This window comes from Patagioenas fasciata, chromosome 22 (assembly GCF_037038585.1).
Source record: "Patagioenas fasciata isolate bPatFas1 chromosome 22, bPatFas1.hap1, whole genome shotgun sequence".
NCBI classification, from domain to species: Eukaryota; Metazoa; Chordata; class Aves; order Columbiformes; family Columbidae; genus Patagioenas; species Patagioenas fasciata.
The window spans coordinates 247,063-267,345 of record NC_092541.1 but is presented as its reverse complement, the minus strand read 5'-3'; the positions used below and the strand labels follow the sequence as shown (position 1 = coordinate 267,345).

Below are 20,283 nucleotides of genomic sequence, written 5' to 3'. Positions count from 1 at the left end.
CCCGTCCCCAGCCCCGGGAACCCGCGCGTCCCCACGGACCCCGCCATTCCCGGATCGATCCCAACAGATCCCCCTGGAGCCCCCATGGACCGCCCAGCAGCGACCCGCGGGACCCCCAGCGGCCCCGAGGATCCACACCACGAGGGGGAAGAACACTCCTGGCACTAGTGGGTTTTTTCCTAAAGTTTTATTTTTTATAGTAATGACATGAGAACAGAAACATTATTTTTCACTTTATTATACAAAAAGAAAAAAAAAGAAACAAACAAAACCTCAAAGGAACAACAACAGAAAGGAAGCGGAGCCGGCGCGGCCCCGCGGCCCCGCTCGCCTACAAATGCCGAGGTGGGAGGTTTTTAATTTTTTTTGTCTTTTTTTTAAACCTACAAAAACACTCTTTAAATATTAGAAAAAAAAGATGATTTTTTTTTTGTTTTTTGTTTTTTTAATGTAATTCACAAGAACTTCCATCTAAAGGATCCGGGTTTGTGTGGCAGTGCCAAAATGCACTCAGGTTCAATCCTCTTGCAGCGCAAACGCCTTTTCCCCCAATTGTCAGCGCTGTAAGAATTTTTCTTTTTTATTATTTTTTTAATTATTATTATTTTTTTTTTAAAACAGAAAAAAAAAAGGTTGTTTTTTTTGTCTTTTTTTTGTACTAAAAACACATCCACTAAAACACAACGGTGCTGGGTACATTCAGCAGAAAAAGGGACGGGTTCCCCTTAGGGGACGGGGGGGACTAAAAATGGGGAAGAAAATCAAAGGAAAACCCCAAATGGAGGTGAGGGGGGAGGAGACGGAGGGAGGGACAGACGGACACGGGGGGACCCGCCACCCGGGGTCTCTCGGGGCCGGGGGGCCCAGGGGGATTGTCCGTACGGGAATACCCAGGCTCACCCCCACACCCTGGGCGTGGGGGCCGTTGCCCAGAACTGGTGGTTTTCAGCCCAACTTGAGGCTCGAGGCCGTGACGGGGGGGTTGTGCCCCCTCCCCCAGCACTGGGGGGTCCCTGGTTGTGTTTTGGGGCAACTCAAGGTCTTGGGGGGGCTGAGAGCAGCAAACCCAGGGAGGCCATGGCTGCGGGGGGGCGGGGGGCAGGACCCCCCCGTGCAGCCAGAAAACTCCAAAACCCACAGCTTGTCCCCCCCCGCCGCCCACTGAGGTGAGATTTGGGTGAAAAAAGGAGAAAAATGGCTAAATTAAAGCACACAAGAGAGAAAGTCCCCGCAGCCTCCCCGGCCTGGGGGGAGCAAGGGCAGGCGCCCCCACCCCCTTCCCTGGGACCCCCAAATCCTGTCCCCCAGCCCAGCTCCTCTCCGGGACAGGACAGGGGGGACCAGAAGGGACAAACCTCATGTGTCCCCCCAACAGAGTGGGGGGCTGAGGGTCCCCAACCGCACCAGGCGTGTTCGGGGGACACAGGGGTGGGGACGGGAACCCTGCAGGGAGGTGCTGTGGTATTGCTGGTGCTTGTGTCTGCTTAAAAAAACACGGGAGGGCCAGGACAGTCACCGCGAAGCCCCCCCAGCCCCTCCAGTCCCCACAGCCCCAACACCCTCCCGGGAATGGGGGTACTGACCCCCCAGAATAAACCCAAACCGCACCAATATTTACAGCATCACTGGGTGGGGGGCAAGAGACCCCTGGGGGGGCAAACTGGGTAACCGGGCAGAGGGGAGCCCTGGTCCCCGGGGTCTGGGCGAAGGGAGAGGAGCAGCTTCACCAGAGATGGAGGAAAACGGGGGGGTGGGGGGGAATAAAAATAAAAGATGGATCTTTCTCGTTTTATAAAAAGAAAAAAAAAAGAACAAAATAAAATACAACGGCACAACAACCACCAACAACAGCGCGGGGGGGCCCGCAGCGCCCCCCCCTTGGTCACACTGAGCGTCCAGGACCGGGGTGGGGAACCGTGCGGCCCGGGGCCCCCACCCCACACGCACACTCACACGCACCCCCCCGCAGCCCGGGCTCACGGCCCGCGGCTGGCGCGCCCCGCATGCCGAGTCCCGGTGCAGCTTCCACACTGTACGAGGTTCGGGGGGCTGGGGGCCCCTTGGGGTGCAGAGAGGGGAGGGGGGGCAGAGACATCGTCCCAGGCTGAGTCCTGAGCGCTGGGCTCCGCTGCGCCCGGGCGGGACGGGCGGAGGGGACGGGAGGGTCTGCGCACCGGGTCGTGCTTTGGGGTTTTTCCATTTGTGAGGGGTTCTTATAAAAAAAAAAAAAGGGGGGGGGGCGGGAATTTCTTTTCCTGTTTCTGTTTTGTTTCTGTAACGTCCGGAGCTGGTGGGGAGGGTGGGGGAAGGGGCGAGGAAGAGGCGACCCTCCAAAAATAACGAAATCTCAAAAAAAAGAAATCACTTCCCCTCCCTCGGTAAGGGGAGAATAAAGGGGTGGGGGGAGGGACGGGGGTGCCCCCTCCTCTCCCCCTGCCCGGGGGCAGAGCAGCCCCCGGCTCCCCCCTGTAGTGTGAGCACGGCCGAGGGTCCCTCCAGCCCCCGCTCCCCGGTTGGGGGGTCCCAAGGGGGGCTGCAGCTCGCCGAGGGGGCAGGAGGAGGAGGAAGGGCTTTCGCAGAGGTGGGGGGCAGATCTGGGACCAAAACCGAGAAACCAAACGACGTTACTAAGAGCCTGGCCGGATCAGTTGGAGTCGGAGTCGGAGGAATCCCCCGAGGAGGAGGAGGAACTGCTGCTGCCCTCCGAGTCGTTGTCGTCCTCGTCCTCGTCGTCCTCGTCCTCGTCATCCTCGTCGTTCTGGGGTGGCAGACAGGATGGGGTGGTCACTGGCAGGGCGGGGGACCCCGGCTGCCATCCATCATCTCCCCCTCGCACCCTGCTCCCCGCCCCACTGCGGCAGGGGGGCGCAGCCCCTCGGGAGGTGGAGGGGGACGCAGCGCAGCGAGTTCGTGAGGGCTCAGGCTGGGGGCCGAGGGGGCGAGCGCCGGAGCAGCGCGCGGGGTCCTGCCCTCACCTCTGCCACTGCCTACCCGATCCGAGGTGGGCACCCGACCCGCCTCGTGCCTCAGTTCCCCCCTCTAAAGCCGGGGAAGGAAGAGGCGAGAGCTGGGCCCAGCGAGGGGGTGGGACACCTCACCTGCGTGGTGGCGAGCACCAGGCACGGACACGGTTCCTGGCCCCAGCGCCATCCAGCACACTCTGATTTCAGTTGCACCGGTGTAAAGCTTTGGCTCTGGTGACTTACTCGGCAATGGCACTGGCGCAAACGGAGCCGAGACCAGACTCAGTATCTCCACCAGGAAAGAGACGGCAGATTTTCCTCTGCTCTCGGGGGCTCCCAGCAGCCCCACCTTGGTGCCCGCCGCTGCTCCTGCCTGCGCCCGCGGCTGCTCCTCGCGCCCGCCCGGGACACCGCGCAGACCCCGCTCCCCCTCGCCTCCCGGGACCCCTGCGCCAGGAGCTCCTCGGCCGCGGTTCTGCCGGAGCCCGGTGCGATGTCCCCCAGCCCCGAGGAGGGTGCGGGGGACAGGCGAGTGGGACGGGAGCAGAGCGGGGCCCGGACGGCCCCGCTGCCCTCCCCGTGCACACGCCGCAGCCTCACCTCGTCCCCGTCCTCGCTCTCCTCCTCGCTGCTGGACTCCGATGAGTCGCCACCTTCCTCTGATGAGTCACCGTTGTCATCATCGTCATCCTCGTCTTCATCATCATCCTCCTCCTCCTCTTCCTCCTCATCGTCATCCTCAGATTCCTGTGGGCGGGAGGCGGTTGGTCACAGGCAGGCACCCCAGGACAGCAACACCCACGGGAGCATCGTCCCATCTGTGGCCACCAGCCTATGGGCTCCTCCACCCACCAAGTGGGATCAGGCAGCTCCTGCCCCACACCTCATCTGGGAGCTTTTCCCCATTTATATTACAAACAGCCCCAAAGCGGCTCCTGGGGAGCCAGGAAATGCCTCAGACTGCAAGGAGGCAAAATCAGACCGCGGTGGGGTTTTGAGCACAGACTGGGGGAGGGCCCCTGCCTTTTTGTCTCAAGGAAAGGGCAGGCAGCAGAAATCACCGGGGATGTCTGAGCGAGGCGTCTGGGCCAGCCCTGGGACACTGTCCCCAAGGAGGAGGTGCTGGGTGTCCCCAGAGAAGAGCGCGGCCGCCACGCACTCACCGACTTGGACTGCATCGTTGGCTTCATCTTGGGGTTGGGGCCTCGGATCTTCCCCATGCTCTTGCGTTTCTGCAGGGGTAACAAAGCAAAGCCATTCAGAGCTGCAGAGCTGGGATCGCCGCCTTCCCGGTGCCCGGCACGGAAGCCCCCCCACCAAACTGCTGCAGGGGCGCATCCCCCGAGGGGCCCTCCTGAGCTCAGCCCATCGGCCCCAGCCCAGCCTCGCCCAGGGCGGATCCAGCCCAGCCCCAGGCCCCCACGGCTGTGGCCGGCGGACACTTACATTGGAAGTGTGCTCCTTGTAGGCAGCCCGCTCCTGGGGTGACAGGCTCTGCGGAGACAGGAGACAGTCAGGGTGCAGGGGGAGAGACGCTGGCACCCCCTCCCCACACATTTATTTTTAAAGGCTCTTTATGTTAAAAAAATGGCCAAAAAAGGGTCTGGAGATGGTCATTCCCAGAGGAGAGCTGTGAGCAGAAACCACAGCAAGCATCCCCAGAACAACCGCCCCCAGAGTCCCCTGTGCCCCTGAGCAGGCGGGGAGGCTCGGGACTCACCTTGAGCCAGATGTCGAGGTGCACCTTGTACTGCTTCTGCTGCTCCTCTGCCAGCTTTTTGTAGTGGTCCTTCTGACCCTGGGAGATGCGCTGCCAGCGGCTGCCGATCTCCACCATCCGCTCCTTCAGCGGGAGATGGTTCAGCTCCCCGTTTGACAGCAGCTCCTGGGAGAATTTCTGGTAACCATTCCTGTGAGGGGGGAGCGCAGACTGGATCAGACGGAACGCGAAGCACCCACCGGCCCGCAGTAACCACCACGGCCCAGCCCGCGCTTCCCGCGCCCCAGGGCTGCTCCAGTCTCTTCTGCACCAGCCCACTTGTGCAGACAGATCCAACTTTTCAGACCCAGGTACTCACATGGGGGGTTTCTTCGGCTCTCCCTGGAACTTCATTTTCTTGGAGTTGGTGGAGCACGGCGGGGCCCGCATCTCACTCAGCTCCCTCTGAGCCAGAGGAGAAAGAGGGGTCAGGGAGACGGGCAGTGCCGGCTACGGGGCACAGCGAGGGGCAGGATGGAGCAGGACCCACCTCGTATCGCTTCTGATCCTCCGCTGCCTTCTTGATCCACATCAGCTTTTCCTTCTTCTCCATGTTGTTCCAAGTGGCCTCCATGGCCTTCAGCGCCTTTCCCCGGTCATTCTGCAGCCCAGACCCCCACCCCACATCAGATGCACGCAAGATGACCAGGACACCAGGGTGCTGCCACCAGCTCCCCCGTGGACCACAGGGCACTCGCTCTCTTGCTGGGAGCCCTCCCCTCCCCATGACTCCCAGCCCCAACCAGTTGCCCGGGGTGGGGGAGCACGGGAGAGGGTGCAAGGCAATTCCTGCTGGGGGGAGCACTAATCCCAGCGCCGGCTCCTGTCCCTGCCCACTCCTCACCTTGAAACGAGCCAGGTAGTCTCCTATGACGCTCTGTTGCCAGATCTCCTCAGCCGTCTTGGGAGACTCGGGCAGCTTCCCGCGCTCCTCTTTATCTGAGCCATGCTTCTTCTCTGACTGCGCCTTCATCGCCGCCTCCCGCGCTTTGTACTTGGCCTGTGCAGGGGCGCACGGCGGGGTGGAGGGGCAGCACAAGCCCCCGCCACCGAGCAGCGGCAGGGCCGGCAGCAGGACGCTGCAGCCTCCCCCAGCAGCGCCCCCAGCCCCCATCACGCACCCCCACATCTCAGGGCTCCTCCCCACCAGGAAAACCATCAAGCCTTTAAGCTGAGGCTTGAGGACCCTGCAAGGTTTCTGAGGCTGCTGGGTTTCCGAAGCTGGCAGGGCTGGCAGCCCCTGTCAGCGTCAACACCAGCAGGTGGGTGATGGCTCACCGGCGCCATGGCGCTCCTGGGGACAATCGTCCCCCGGCTGTGGTGCCCAGGGGGCAGCAAAGCCCCTTGCAGCGGGACAAGGACAGGCAGCGTCCCCTGGGCTGCTGGAGATGCCCAATGGAGCAGTGGAGACAGGGATGGAGGAGAAGGGTTGGGAACGGTACCAACCTTCTTCTTCTCGGAGAGGTCATTCCACATGCGGGCCAGGAGCCGGGTCAGCTCGCTCTCCGACAGCTCCGGCCGCTCCTCCTGCAGCTGCTTCCGCTTCTCCTCCGAGAAGATGAACATGGCAGAGATGGGCCGTTTGGGCTTCTCTGAGCTGGCCTGCGGAGGCACACGGCACCAGGGGTGGGGGCGAGCACACGGAGGGACCCACCTTGCACTGCCACCTCCAACCCCGGGAAAAACACAGGGAAAGAACCAAGGAATGAAGCCCGCAAAGCACCCTGAGGTGCCAGCAACCCCATCCCTTGTCTCCGGCACGTGCTGCCCCATCTCTCCAGCTGCCGCTCTCACCTTGCCAGTCTCTGGCGAGGACTTTTTGGACGCAGGGCTTGTCGCCCCTTTCCGGTTGCTGCCCAGCATCTTTTCCTCACCCAGCACCCGCTGCTGCTCCTCCTCGGGCAGGCTCTGGTGGCACCGGAGGAGAGACATGGTTAGACGGCCCGATGCTAACGAGGCTTTGATGCAATCAGGGAACGGGGACACTGGGGAGGGGCAACTAATGCACTCGGTTATCCTGATCCAAAAGCCACCCCAGCCAGGGCCAACACTGCGAGCCTGGGTGAGCAGCCCGAGGGTCCCCATGCCTGTGTCACCCCACATCCCTCTTCTCCAGCACTGTCCCCTCCCCAGCTCAGCCTCATCTGCTTCCTCTCCACCACGGCAGGGTGGGCAGGTGCCTAGATCTGAGCACACCCCTGGATTTTCCAGCCCCTGCCCTTGCAGATGCAGCTGAGGCTGTGTCACATCTGGCTGGGGACGGAGCACGGTGCTGGGACAGCCTTGGTGCAGCTCCCCCGCCCACGGCCCAGCCCAGGGAAGGAAGCGACTCGCTGCCACCCGCAGCCGAGGCCGGGGCACCCGCGTCACTCACCTCCAGGAAGCGGAGCAGCTCAACCTCGTAGTCTTTCTTTTTCTGGCGGGAGATGGAGACGTGTGGTTACAGAGAGATCCCCACGCCATCCCTGCCTCGTGCAGTCCCCCGCCCAGCTCGGCCCCCGGCGACAGCATCCTCCACCCGGCCCATCTGCTGGGCCCACGCATGGGGACTGGGGAGTCAGAGGCCCAAGGGAGGTGACTGAGGACCTCAGGAGAAACTGGTGGCCAAGATGACAAGGACAGGCACTGAGGAAGGGTGAGGGGCTCGTTTCCAGCGGGACTTGTAGCCCAAGCTCTCCCATCCTGCCCCTCCTTCCCCACAGCACTGGTGTCCATCTGCCTGACTACCCATCTGTCCATCCTCGGCCACTCACCTGATCACACTTTTTGTGGTACGCATCCTTTTCCTTCTGGGAGAGCAGTTTCCACTGCTGGCTACACAGCACCATCCGCTCGGTGCTGGGTACGTCTTTCATGTTGGCCATCAGCTCTGCACAGTACAGGGAGTAGCTGTTCCTGCAATCAACAGAGGGACCCAGTGTCAGGGACGACCTGTGTGCCCACGTCCCCTCTGCAGAGCTCACTGGGTGCCAGGAGCCCCCCAAGGTCCTCCCAGCTGCTCTCCAGGTTGCACCAAGCAGTGAGGTGCTGTGCCAGAGGTGTCTGCGTTTTAGGGAGGCCAGGGGTTGGATTACCCCCTAACCCAGAGCGTGCAGCAGCACCATAGACCTCACTCAGATTCTCTCCCAATTTACATTTAACGTATATTTAAGGACCAGTTCAATGGGGTCACTGACAGCCCATGCCCACGATGTCAGAAATTATTTGGGTCTCAAAGGCAGGCAAAGCCCCCAGCGTCTGAGCAAGCTGGGCAAGAGCCTGAAGCGATAGCTCAGAGAGGGACCCCCAGGCGGGGAGGGGCAGCACTCACGGGGGTGGCTTTGTGGGTCGTCCATCGAACTTGTCCTTGAGCTGGCGCTCGGCCTTGGTGAGGGTGGAGCGGGTGATGCCCTCCTCGCTGATGTTCAGCTCGGGGTGCTTCTGGATGTAGTCACGCATGATCTCCTGCGGAGGACAGAGTGGTCAGCAGAGGGGCTCCGGTCCCCGCCTGGCTGGGGCCGGAGGAGGAGGAAAGAGAAGCCAACCACTGCCCTGACCATCTCCCTGGGGTCACTCTCCCTTCCCAGACGCAGCTGGAGGAGGCAGGGCTCAGACTCACTAGGGACCTGCATGGACCTGCCTGAACCCCCACACTGGCTACTGGGTGAAACTGGCCGGCTGCCGGTGGCTTGGAGTGAACGTAGGGGCGAGTGTGGAGGGGAACGGGTGAGGCTGCTCCCTACCTCGTACTCCTTCCGCTGTTCCAGGGCCTTATGAATCCATTTCAGCCTCTTTTTATCCGAGAGTTGAGACCACTGCTTGCCCAGCGACTCTTTCACCTCCTTCGTGGTGGCCTGAAAACCCAAAGCCAGAGGTGAGGGCAGAGGGGTAAAATCCAAAAAAAGAAGAGGGGGAAAAAAAATTTAAAAAGGCAAAAATAGCGTGGCCCGGCGGCCTGGCCCGGCGGCCCCGGCCTGGGGCCACGGGGCGGCTGCGAGCCGAGCTCGTGGCCGGGGAAGGGGGTGCGTGCGAGTGCGGGGCATGGCCAGAGGTGCGTGTCTGTGCTGGAAATCTGTCCTGCCCTGACTCAGGCTGTGGTCACCCCTCCGACTGCAGGCAAAAAATGTGGCCTGTGTCCCCCAGAGCCTCTTCCAGATGTGCAGAGCCCCTTCTTACCTCCGTCCAGACTGCTGGGAGCTTCTAGCAGCGTCTTCCATCCCATCCCCCCCCGCTAAAATGCTTCTCTCTTTCCCCCTCCTCTTCCCCCAGCAGCGGGGTACAGGACCCCTCAACACTCACACTCACACGCACTCCCACCCACCGTACTCACATCTGGACGCACTTTCAAGTAGATCTTCTTCTCATGGTTGTACCACAGCTGCTGGGGGGTCTTGGGTTTTTCAGGGATGTCGGATTTCTTGGCGTTCTGGATGAGATCTGGGTGATCTTCCCTTTACCCGTCAGGGAAGGGAGAGCATTATGGAGGGTGAAGGTGGAAGGAGAAACGCCCTAAACCTCCCCACTCCGGCAACTGTCACTGCAGGGTTGAGCCTCCATGGGCTCGGATACTAGGGGGTCCCCAAAAGCAGCAGGAGGGTTTTAAGAGGCAACTGAGTCTGCCCCTCCTCTGATGCGCGGGGCTGGGTGTTCCTGGAACAGTGGCTGGTCATTGGGAGCACCAAGATCCACCCAGGGTCACAGTGACCAGGGTCAAAGGGGCGGTCTGGGGGAACAGGGTGGTCACTTCAGCTTTGCACAGCGCCAGTGGCAGGGCTCCTGTCCTCCCCTTGCAGATCCCAAACCCCGGAGTGCAGCTGCTCCTCTGCTCTCCCCACACCGCCGGGTCTCCCAGCCAGAGCGCGGTTCTCAGACACCTTCTCCTTGCTGGTTTTTTCCAGCATCCTCCCTTCCCTTCTGCCTTCAAGCCACAGTGCCCATCGGGGCTTCCTCCACGAGCTGCACTCAGGGGGGGGCCTGGGTCTGTCCGGAGGGGCTGCCTGCTCACCTGAACCTCGCCAAGTTCCTCTCAAACTCCTGCTTCTCTCGCTGGAAGTCCTGGATGTATTTCATCTGGGGACACAAAGCCACCAAGGAGATGGAGAGAGATGTCAGCACCGGGAACGGGCAGGCAGATACAGCCCTGTCGGCCCTGTCCCCTGGGCACCCCACCACGCCAAAGGGACTCGGGGGCTCCCCAGCCCATCAGACTGGCCCTGCAGCTCCCAGCTGAGGGTTTCCAGAGGCACAATCTCCCTCTCTCCTGCACGGGGGCAGCCCTGCGCAAGAGGACACAGCAGGACCTTGTGTCCTGGACCCTTCCTGCTGGTGGCAAACCCACCCAGACCGAGAGCTGGGGCACCCAAATGTCTGCTGGGCTCTGGCCAAGCCCAGGGCCACTCCAGAGCTGGGGGGGAGGTGGGCACCCCCCAGCACCTCTCACAGCTCGGGGCAGAGCCTGTCCCCACCCCTCACTCTGACAGGGAGGCCAGGGCGGGGTGTGTGATTTAACCCCAGCGTTAAAGACAGATCCACCCAACGGCTAAGTCACCATCCAGGTCTGTCTGGAAGAGACGGACCAACGGACAGACCCAGCCAGCCTCCAACCCACGGATCCTGAGAACCAGGACAGGAAAAAGAAAGGAAGTCTTACTGGTCTGACAGGACCAAACAAGCACCGAGGTTTCTCCCTGAATCCAGAGAGCTGCATTAAACCCTCGCCAGGCGGAGGTTGGGCTCTGCTGGTTTCAGTGGGCGGGCCGGGCAGGCACAGCCCAGCGCACAGAGGCGCACACAGAAAGGGGCTTGCTGACTCCCCCCATACCTTTTTCTTCTCGGGAAGCTCCTTGTATTTCTTGGACAGGATCTTGGTGAGATCCAGGTTGCTCATTTCGGGGTGAAGCTTGGCATATTTGGCCCGCTTCTCCATGAAGAAGCGGAAATAGGGAGTCAGTGGCTTCTTGGGGAAGTCAGGGTGTTTCTGGGGAGACAGCAGAGTGGCACACACTGAGAGTGGAGCCGGCGGCACTGCAGAGGGCACAGCAAAACCCCACCGGCTCGGAGCTTCCCCCAGCACTGGAGGAGACCTGCCTGCACCCAGCCCCGCTGGCGACCCAGCTCCCTGACATGGGAACATCCCCACTCCGCAGGCAAGGGGGGGAAAACACTGGGAACAAGCGCTCCCTGCCCCAGGAATGACAATATCCCAGGCCTGGGTATCGCCCGAGCAGTCTCCAGCCATCCAGAGCTGTTGCACAAAGTGGTTGTGCCGCAAGAGGGGAAATTGAGGCAGGAGGAGGGGACAGCCGGTGGCCACCCAGCCGAAAGCAGCACCCCACCCGACCCGGCAGGCCAGGAATAGGACAGCGGCCTCACAGCCCCCCTGTGCTAAACTTGGCCGCAGGCTGCCAGCACAGCCGGCCACGTTACATGTACCCTGGACTTGGCCCAGGCCCAGAGCCTGTGGCCTCCGGAGCCCTGGGCAGCCGGTGCAGGGATTACGGGCAGTGAGGTGCCCGCAGGGGCTCTGGTGGCAGAGCCACACGGGTCTGCGGTGCCACATGGGTGACAGCCCCCACCCTGGGCAAGCCAAGGGCCCCCTTTAGAGCCTGACCCCAACTCCTGCCCAATACCTTGAGCTTTTTGCCCTTGTAAGGATTCTTCACGTGCTCTTCAGCATCCATAATGAGCTCTGTGAGGGTCCGAAACTTCCTCACCTGCAGGTAACAAAGGGCCACAAATGTGAAGGGGCTGCGGGCAGGGGACAAGGCAGATCCCTGCTCAGCACCAAGCCACGCTCAGCATGCCACAAACCCACGGGTGTGGTAATGCCGCCACGCAAACGACCCGTCCCAGCGCCTCCCAAGGGCTCGCGATGCCGGCGGCAGCGGGATGGTGTCGGCATGAATGGCCGAGGGCTCGGGGCACGTAACTGGACCAATTCAAACAGCCCCAGGAGGCCACAAGAACACACTGTCCCTCCCAAACAGAGCCCTCTGATCCCCACGCAGCTGTCAGTTACCTCGTTAGAAATCTCCATCCACTTCATCTTGCACATCTCCCCCGAAAAGTCCTTGAAAGCCACTTTCTCCCAGTCCAGGTGGGACTCGGTGGTTTTGAACTTGCTTCCATCGTTGGAGGGCAGGTTATTCTTCATGCACTCCAGCAGAGTCAGCATGTCCTCCTGAGACCAGCGGTCTGAGCACAAAGAAACAGGCTCAGCAGCAGCAGGGGCCCGGCTGCCTTCCCGAGGGACGGGGACTTCAGCTCCGGCGTGCACCCCGCACCACACGCCGGGACACACAATCTCCACATGCTGCCTCTCGAGATTAAAGATCAAAGGGACGTGCCCGCTTCCATCACCCTAGAGCAACTTTCTGTGGGCCAAAACAATCCGGGCAAAGCTAGAAAATCCACTCAGTGCAAACCAGAGACTCGCACATCCCAGAACACCATCAGATAAGGTGGTGGCTCTGCTGCACGGGAGCACAAGGTTATTTCCTACGCACGGGCGCGAAGCCCCGTGGAGCAGAACGGGAGTGATCTGCTCTCCAGCCAAGGAGGAAACAGGGAAACCCACTTTCTAAGTGGAAAAGGTGCATCCGGAGCAACGGGAAACCCCCAAGCACCGCGTTTCCTTCAACTCGGAGAGCCTTGCCATCACCTAGCTCCATGTTGACCTCTGCCAAGGTCAAAGCTCAGAGACCATGAAGCAGGGGGGCGCAGAACCCAGCACAGCCCCCCGTCTTGCAGCGTGGTCCCTGACAGGGCAGGGGCGATGGTTATGTCACCCAACACCCCCTGAAATGCCGGGAGCGTTCCCAGCTCCCACACAGACAAGCTGCCGGGAGGGGGCTCCTGTGCCGGGCCCCAAGCTCCCGCCGCGGGTGGGGAGAGGAGCGCTGGGTGCGCTGCAGAGCCGGGTGCCCCTGACGAAAAGCAGCGGGCCCTGGGGGCCGAAAGGGCAGAGGCCAGAGGAGCAGAGCCCCGCGCCGCACACCCACGCAGCCCCGTCCGCTGCAGCCCAGCCCGGGCAGCCGCGGCTCTCACGGCATCGCCAGCCCCACGCCGCTGCCAGGAGACGGCTGGGGCACCTGGAGCTGCCTAAAGGGACCCCCAAACTGCCCCATCAACAAGCCCCACGCCTCAGTTTCCCCCCTCCAATGTGCAAACACCTCAAGACCTTTGGCCCTGCATGACCCTGCTGCTGGCAGACGGCTGAAACAACCACAGCCCACAGGAATACAGAAGAAATGGTGGAAGTCTACCCAAACCCTAGCTGGCAGCAGGGTGAGCACAACGGGGACCCCACGTTCAGCCCCTCGTCCCTCCATCCCCGCTCCCTCCGCCCAGGGTTTGCCGAAAACCACCGGAATTGCGGATTTCAATTGCCAAGATGAATGGGGTTGTCTGTGCCCTGGGACCGATTTATCCCCGGCTCTCCTGGCATCGGCCGGGCCAGGTCTATATTAGGAAAGCTGCCCTGGTGTAATTAAATCCATCTAAAGACCCAGGAAGAACACGTGCTCCAGCTGGGTTCGCCCAGGGCAAGAACCGACTGTGGCAAGGAAGGAAAAACGGGACCGGTGGGCGAGAGGGGCTGGACCGCGCTCCCCGGGCGCGGGGGCACTCGGGGCGGTTTGGGGTGGCGGGGCAGCGCAGCCCGGCTGCCCCAAATAAAACGCCTGTTTTTTCTTGTTTTCCTCCCCCTTTTTCCAATAAAAGCTGAACCTCTGATGTCATCTCAGGGTCTGGAAGCCGGAGGCCCAAGGTAACGGCTCAGCTTGTAATGCAGCCCAGATGTGAATGGTGAAGGCAGAGCCTCTTTGAGCCAGTGCCCCCTGCCAAAACGCCAGCCACCCACCGCCAGCACCCCAGACGCTGCGAGCTGGCGGGCGCCCCTTGCCGGGGCCGAGGTACGAGCACCTGCGCGCGCCCGCACGACCCCCACGGCAGAGCCGGCACCGGGACCGACAAACCCCCCACCGGCATGGTCAGGACCACGGCTCCTCCGTCCCTCAGACAAAAGTGCCACCGTGGGGTTTTACTCTGTTTTTAATGTGACGGCGGTGGCGTTCCCGCGGGACCCCCGGTGTGGCAGGGGGGCCTCACCTTGGTTTTTGGGAGCTGTCATTTCCAAGTCTGCAGGGCACTCGGCTTCGCCGTTCATCCTCCACCTGCCTGCGCCCAGCACGGTCCCCGCCGGCTCCCTCGCTTCCCGAGATCACTCCCGCTCGGTCTGCAAGCAAAGGGAGACCCCGCTAGGTACTCCCACACTGGGGCGGACCCCAACCCTGCCGGGGCCCCCACATCACGTCCTCCCCCGCAGATGAACGAGGTGCTGGGATCCCCCCCACACCCAGCCCTGCCAGGTTTGCAGGGGCCTTGGAGGGGGGTGCAGGGCAGGGGTAACAGGTGAGAAGGTGGAGGCCGGGGGGTCCCGGAGATGCTGGAGGAGGGGGAGCATTAATGGTGGCACAACCCCAGCCCTTGCAGGGGGGGATAAAAGGAGATGTAGGCAGGGAAAAAGGGTTTGGGGGGATGTCTGTGGGGTGGGGGCAGGACCTGGAGGGACCCCACAGATGTGAGAGGAGAAGGGTCCAGGGGATCTCCCTGAGCAGGGGTGGGAGGGTTCCAGAGACCCAGGGGAGGGGGCCAGGGGGACCTGAACCAACAGGGCTCCGAGGGGTCTCCCAAGGGGGTCACTCCCTCAGAAATCGGGGTCTCAAAGGAAGAGATGCCACAGATCCACCAAGATCGTCGCCAGGCGGGCAGGATCTGCGGTTCTGTGATCGCGATGCAAGGGGGCTCAGGGCTGCGCATGTGGGGGGCTCTGGGGAAAGATCTCCCCAGGACGGGGGGACCGGGGCTCTCCTGGGGAGGGACAGCACACCGGGGGGTGGATATTTCACCAGGGGGGCGCTAGGGGAACAATCCCCGCAGATCCCAGGGGGGCGAGCGGGTACGAGGCCTCGGGGGGGCAGCAGCAGTGGGGGGAGCCGGGCCGCGGGCCAGGCCGCAGGCCCCAGGGGATAAGGGACGGCCCGGGGGGCGCGGGCTGGGGGATCCTGGGGATCCCGGTGGGAGCCAGGGGGCCAGATCCTGGCCTGGGAGGAGCCTGGGAGAGACCTGGGCCTTGGGATGGGAACCGGGGGCGGGATCCAGGACCCTGGGCCAGAGGGAGGATCACCCAGGGGCACCGGGGATTGCGCTGGGGAGCGCAGGCCCCGCTGGGGATCCCTCCAGGGACGGGGGATCGGGGATCACCTGGAGGGGGTGCGGACCCCGCCAGCCCCTGGGAGGCCAGGGCAGGGCTGCAGGGGTCAGAGCAGCACCTGAGGGGCGAACCCGGTCGGAACGACCAGCGGGGCGGATCAGGGGTCGCCCCGGGCCGGGCGAGCCCGGCAGGGCAGCAGGTGCGGGATCGCTTCAGGGTCGGGTCGGCCCCCGCGGGGGTGGATCCGGGATCTCCCGGGGGTGGGATCAGCCCAGCCCCCGGGGGTGGGGGAGCGGGGATCGCCCCGGGGAGGGGGCGCAGCGGGGCGCGGGAAGGCGGGATCGCGGCAGGGGGAGGGATCCATTGGATCAGCGCGGGGCGGGGCGGGGGCGATCGCGGTGCGCGCGCAGAGGGATCCCCGGGGGGGGGTGTTGCGGGATCCCCGGGGGGGGACCGGATCCCGCGCCTTGAGGGGGGAGGAGGAGGAGGCGGGGGAGGAAGGGGCCGGGCCGGCGGGCGGAGGCGGGGAGCCCGCACATGCCCTGCGCCGCCGGCCAGCGCCAGTCTCCTCCTCCGCCAGGCAGCAGGAACCGGGTGGGACCGAGCGCGGGCGGCCCCGGCGGCGCCTCCCCGGCCCCCTCCCGCCCCCGGTTCCCACCCGGGCGCCAGCGAGCCGCGCTCCGCCGCCTTGCCGCCTTCCCCCCTCCTCCCACAGCGCCCGGGCAGACAATGGAGGCGAGTCCGGGGGGGCCGGGGAGCGGAGAGGGAGCGCGGAGCGTTCCCCGGGCCCCTCCACGCTCCCCCGGCCCCCCGGAGCGATGCGATGCGCCGCGGCTCTCCCCCTCCCCTGGCCTCCCCGTCCGCCACCCCCCATCGTTACCGGCCGGCGCGGCCGCTCTCCGCCGCGGCACACAATGGCCGGGCTGCGCCCGCCTCCGCCCGCCGCTCCTTCCCCTCCACCCGTGCAGCCGGCGCGGTTATAAAGCCGAGACAAACCCACCTCTCCGGGCTGCAAGGGGGAGGAGGAGGAGAGGAGAGAAGGAGGAGGAGGTGGTGGTGGAAGGAGGAGGAGGAGGAGGGGGGGAGCTCTAGCCGAGCCGCCGCAGCCCCAGCCCCGCGCCGGAGCCGCTGGGGGAAGAAGAAGAAGGAGGAGGAGGGGGAAGGGGGGGCGGGGATGCCCGGCTGGGGGCGGCCGGGCAGCTGCAGCGAGCCGGGCGAGGGCAGCGCGACCTCCCCGCACCGACCCCCGGGGAGCGGCTCCTACCCAATCCATCCCCCCCGCTTCCCACCACCGCCGCCCCCTCCTCTCCCCCCCTCCGCGACCCCTCCTCGAGCCCAGAAACACCCACCCACCCAGCGGGGGGCTGGAGCCCCGCTCCCGGTCCGGAGGGAAGAAAGGAAGAAAGAAGCGGGGAAGAAAGGCAGAAAAAAAAAAGGAAGGGAAAAAATATATAAAAAAGAATAAGCGGAGGAAAAATGAAGCGCGGAGCAGGAGGGGGGGGAAGCGGACGAGCCTGGGCACGCACCCGGCCGAGCGCGGTGCCGAGCTCCGCGGCGCGGGACTCACCCGGGCTGGGGAAAAACAACCGCCCAGCGCTGGAAGCCTGCCCCCGAAATCCAGCTGCGGCAGCCGGGAGGGAGGGCGAGCGGGAAGGAGGGAGGGAGCGAGGAGGAGGAGAGGGAAGGGAAGGGAAAAGGAGGGAGGGGGGGCACACCGAGGCCGCCGAGCCGTGCGCTCCCCCCCGCCCCGAGCCCCAGCGCGGTGCCCCCCGCCGGCGCGGAGCGGGGCCGGAGCGGGCGGGCGAGCCCCGGCGGCGGCTTCCTGCCCGCGGGGCCTGCGCGGAACCCAGCCTGGTGGGGGTTTTTTTCCTCTCTAAAAAACCCAAACCCTAGTATTTTTAAAGAAAAAAGCCCCGAAATCCCCCTTCGGCGGGTGCAAAAGCCCCCTTCCCGGCGGAGCGGCGGCGGCGCCTTACCGAGCCCGGTGCGCGGCGGCAGCGGCGGCGGCGGCAGCAGGAGCCCGGGGAGGAACAAAGCGCCTCCTCCAGCCCCGCCGGCGGAGCGGCGCGGCGGCGAATGGCGAGCCCGGGCGGCGCGGCGCGGCTCCCCCGGCGCAGGCACGTACCTGCGGGCCCGCGGCTTTGGGGGGCCGCGGCTCGGCGGGGCCGGGGCTCGCTCGGCGGGGCCGGGGCGGGGAAGCGGCGGTTGAACGCCGGCCAGCTCTGCAGCGCTGGCCCCGGGCGTGGACGCGCTCCAGTCCCCGCAGAGACGATCGCGCTTTCCCCCGCCTCCATGGCGCTGCGTTTTCTCTTCCAATCAGCCGGGCTCTGCGCGCCGGGGTCCGCCGCCAGCCTCCGCCGCTCCCCAAACGGCACCGCCGGCCGCCGCCGCCGCCCCGCGCTCCCGCCGCTTTCGCCGTGTTTTTTATTGCTCTTTGCTTTTGCAACACTGTGGCGAGAAGAAAAAGAGGAGGAGGAGGAGGAGGAAGGAGAGAGGAGGGAAGGGGGGGGGAAAGGGAAAAAAAAAATCTCCTTACATGTGCAACAATCCTCGCCCGGCGTTTGCATAAAAAAAAAAAAAAAAAAAAAAGGAGAAAAAAACGAAGGGGGGGGAAGCGGAGGGGGGGAAGCCGAGCCGCCTCCCGCCCCGGTGGGTCCCCTCCGGTACGGCGGGGAGCGGCGGGGCCGCGCTCCCTGCCCGCCCCGCGGCCCCGGGCAGCCCCGGGACACGCCGCGGTGGGGGATTTCCCCGGCGGGGCGGGCGAGGGGCAGTTTCCTCCCCTCCCTCCGCTTTCCGCTCCCTTTCTTCTCTCTCTCTCTCTTAATTTTTTTTAATGCAATTTCTCCAACTCCACCTTTGTTGTGCTGGGCGTCATTCCCCGCAGCCAATCCCGGCCGGGCAGCTGCCTGCAAATTACCGGCCATCCCGAGCTGCCTGCAAATTACGGGCCATCCCAAACTCCCTGCACTCTACCGGCCACCCCGGCCTGCCCGCGCGGTACCGGGCGCCCCGCTGCCGCTCACACGCTGCGGCCCAGCCGGGGCTGGCTGTGCGCTCCGGCCGCAGGCCGCCCGCACGGCACCGCCGCTCCCGGCCGCCCGCACGGCACGGCCGCTGGCGAGCTCCGGCCATCTGCACACAAGCGGCCCGGCCGGCGCCGGCGGCTCCGCCAGGCACCTGCCACAAGGCCGCGGGGAGCGGGAGGTGCTGGGGAGCCCCCAGGATTCCTGGGAACACGGGGCCGGGGCTGCCCCGGGCTTGGCTGGCTGGGGACATCTCTCCAGCTGGCTGCTCGGGAACAGCCAAAATCTGGGGGATTTTCACCCCTGTGTATAGGGGAGAAAACCAAACCCCCAAAAAAACAAACCACAAACACCAATCTGAGTGCAATTGGCCCCCCAGGCTGATTTGGGGTCAGGGGGACAATGGGGGACAACCTGGCCAGGGCAGTGGGCCTTACTCCCAAGCAAAGGATCGGACAGACAGACAGATGGACGGCCCCTCCGCCACGTCCTGCGGTCCTGCCTGCGGCCGGCGCAGCTGCCAGGGCGTGCCGAGCCGTGCCGAGCCGTGCCAGCTGCTCCGGGCTGGGCAGCCGATCCCTCCAGGGAAAGCTTGGGGAAAAAAAAGTCAGTATATTTATTCGGCATGGAAAGGCGCTCGGCTGAGCCGCTTTCCTGTCCAAATTAGGTGAAATGTCACTGTTTTGCAAGAGTGAAAAATTTTAAAACAAACCAACCAAACAAAACCCACACGATCAACAAAATATTTGGAGGTGATCAGGTCCAACTTGTGAAAATCGACATTTTTAATTTTTACCTTTTTTGCTGTAACCAGGAGCCCTTTTGGGCGGGCAGTGCCGGCGCGCTGCGGCCCCAGCGGCCGCACAGGTTCCCCCGCAGTGCAGTCGTGTGGCTTCGCTACCGAGGGGGGACACAGAGCCCTGGAAATCAGCCGCAACCCCCTGCAGATGGGCTGGGAGCAGGGGCTCCCGAAGACACCCCCGTCCTCTCTCTGTGCCCTCCCCAGGACTTGCTTCTTACCAAGGAAATGTTTTAGTTGCTGTCATTTTTGTAGATGAGTAATTTTTGCAAATACAGGTACAGTAGAACAGCGCCCGGCTCTCGAGCTCTGTGCTCCCCCCTCCTCATTAGAAAGCCTATCAACTACTATTTTTTTCCTGCCTTTGCAACCCCCCTCCTGCCCTGCGCCCGCAGGTCTGTGCCGCAAACCCCCCCAGCCACGCTGCGCCAAGCCCGGCTCACGTGGGGCTTGACCTAAATCCCACCCCTCGGGCCAGGCCGGGCCTGGCAGCATTGGCCTCGCTGGCATCGCCCCGCGGGTACAAAGCTCTCGGCAGCAGGAACACACGGCAGGGGCGCGGGCAGCACCTCCATCACCACCGCACAGCGCCGGCTCCCACGGGCCGGGACAGCGGCACGAGGAGCCGTCCAGATGGCACCTGGCGTGGCTCAAGCAGCTGCTGCACCTGCAGCCCTTGGGCCAAAAAGCACTGGCCACGTACCCCTGTCTCCAGAAAGCACGGGCTGGCAGCAACGCGTGGCTCAGGAGAAGCTGGGGACCAGGGCGAGATTTATCCCAGCCCCACAGAGCGCTGCTGGGGTCACAACCAGGAGCAGTCGCAGATGCTGACCCCGACGTCTGCCCCACAAAAAGGCAAATGGGCACATCCCTTCCCACCACCCTGTTTACAAAGTTTGCCATGGGCAGGTGTTTTCTATGGGGGCAGCAGCTCTACTGATTGCTCTCGTTAATGAGATTATGGCTCATCAGAGTCAATTTGATGCTGGTGTGATCTGGAGGGGGTCAGGGGTCTACCCTGTGCTGTCACAACAACATCCCTGGGCAGGTGGCTCAGTGTGTGCCCCGGAGCAGGGGCAGCCACAGGGAGCCCCTGGGGTGCAGCGGGGTGCTGAGCATCCTGGCGTGGCCACAGGGAGCCCGTGGGGTGCAGGGGGGCGCTGAGCATCCCGGCGTGGCCACAGGGAGCCCGTGGGGTGCAGGGGGGCGCTGAGCATCCCGGCGTGGCCACAGGGAGCCCGTGGGGTGCAGGGGGGCGCTGAGCATCCCGGCGTGGCCACAGGGAGCCCGTGGGGTGCAGGGGGGCGCTGAGCATCCCGGCGTGGCCACAAGGAACCCCCAGGGGGCAAGGGGGGCTGAGCATCCCGGCGTGGCCACGGGAGCCCCCGGGTGCAGGGGGCGGCCATGGTGAGCATCCTGAGCACCCTGGGGTGTCGTGAGCGGGCACCTTCAAAGGGCGCTGCTGCTGCTGCTCCCTTTATGGGGGGGCGAATGAACAAAGCATCCCCCCAGCAAATGTCCAACTGGAAAGAAAAACCCCACGTCCT

General features: G+C 64.0%; 1 protein-coding gene across 12 annotated transcripts; it reads right to left on the bottom strand.

Annotated features, from left to right (window-relative positions):
* Nucleotides 1–218: 218 nt before the first annotated feature.
* Nucleotides 219–17,708, bottom strand: UBTF (upstream binding transcription factor). 12 transcript variants are annotated; one of them, XM_071817982.1, is made up of 22 exons: nucleotides 17,451–17,708; nucleotides 13,810–13,936; nucleotides 11,720–11,895; nucleotides 11,331–11,414; nucleotides 10,523–10,678; nucleotides 9,707–9,771; nucleotides 9,023–9,152; nucleotides 8,445–8,555; nucleotides 8,033–8,166; nucleotides 7,476–7,617; nucleotides 7,097–7,138; nucleotides 6,517–6,630; nucleotides 6,169–6,324; nucleotides 5,567–5,722; nucleotides 5,213–5,323; nucleotides 5,042–5,127; nucleotides 4,684–4,873; nucleotides 4,410–4,457; nucleotides 4,127–4,195; nucleotides 3,564–3,710; nucleotides 3,099–3,218; nucleotides 219–2,758 (listed from the first exon to the last, which is right to left on the bottom strand). In XM_071817982.1, exons 2-22 carry the CDS (start codon nucleotides 13,865–13,867, stop codon nucleotides 2,645–2,647), a joined length of 2,409 nt encoding a protein of 802 aa, XP_071674083.1. In that variant the 5' UTR covers nucleotides 13,868–13,936; nucleotides 17,451–17,708; the 3' UTR covers nucleotides 219–2,644. The 12 variants fall into 12 exon arrangements, with proteins under 12 accessions (XP_071674083.1, XP_071674085.1, XP_071674084.1 ...); XM_071817984.1 differs by lacking the exon at nucleotides 17,451–17,708 and adding an exon at nucleotides 17,040–17,340; XM_071817983.1 differs by lacking the exon at nucleotides 17,451–17,708 and adding an exon at nucleotides 16,891–17,025.
* Between the last annotated feature and the right edge of the window lie 2,575 nt (nucleotides 17,709–20,283).

Excerpts from the sequence above, each read along its gene's own strand:
- UBTF (XM_071817982.1), bottom strand. The coding sequence starts at position 13,867 with ATGAACGGCGAAGCCGAGTGCCCTGCAGACTTGGAAATGACAGCTCCC. Across the intron at positions 8,556-9,022 it reads TGCGTCCAGATGTGAGTACG|GCCACCACGAAGGAGGTGAA; the intron begins GTGGGTGGGAGT and ends TTGGGTTTTCAG. Across the intron at positions 5,723-6,168 it reads ACCTCTCCGAGAAGAAGAAG|GCCAAGTACAAAGCGCGGGA; the intron begins GTTGGTACCGTT and ends GCCCCTGCACAG.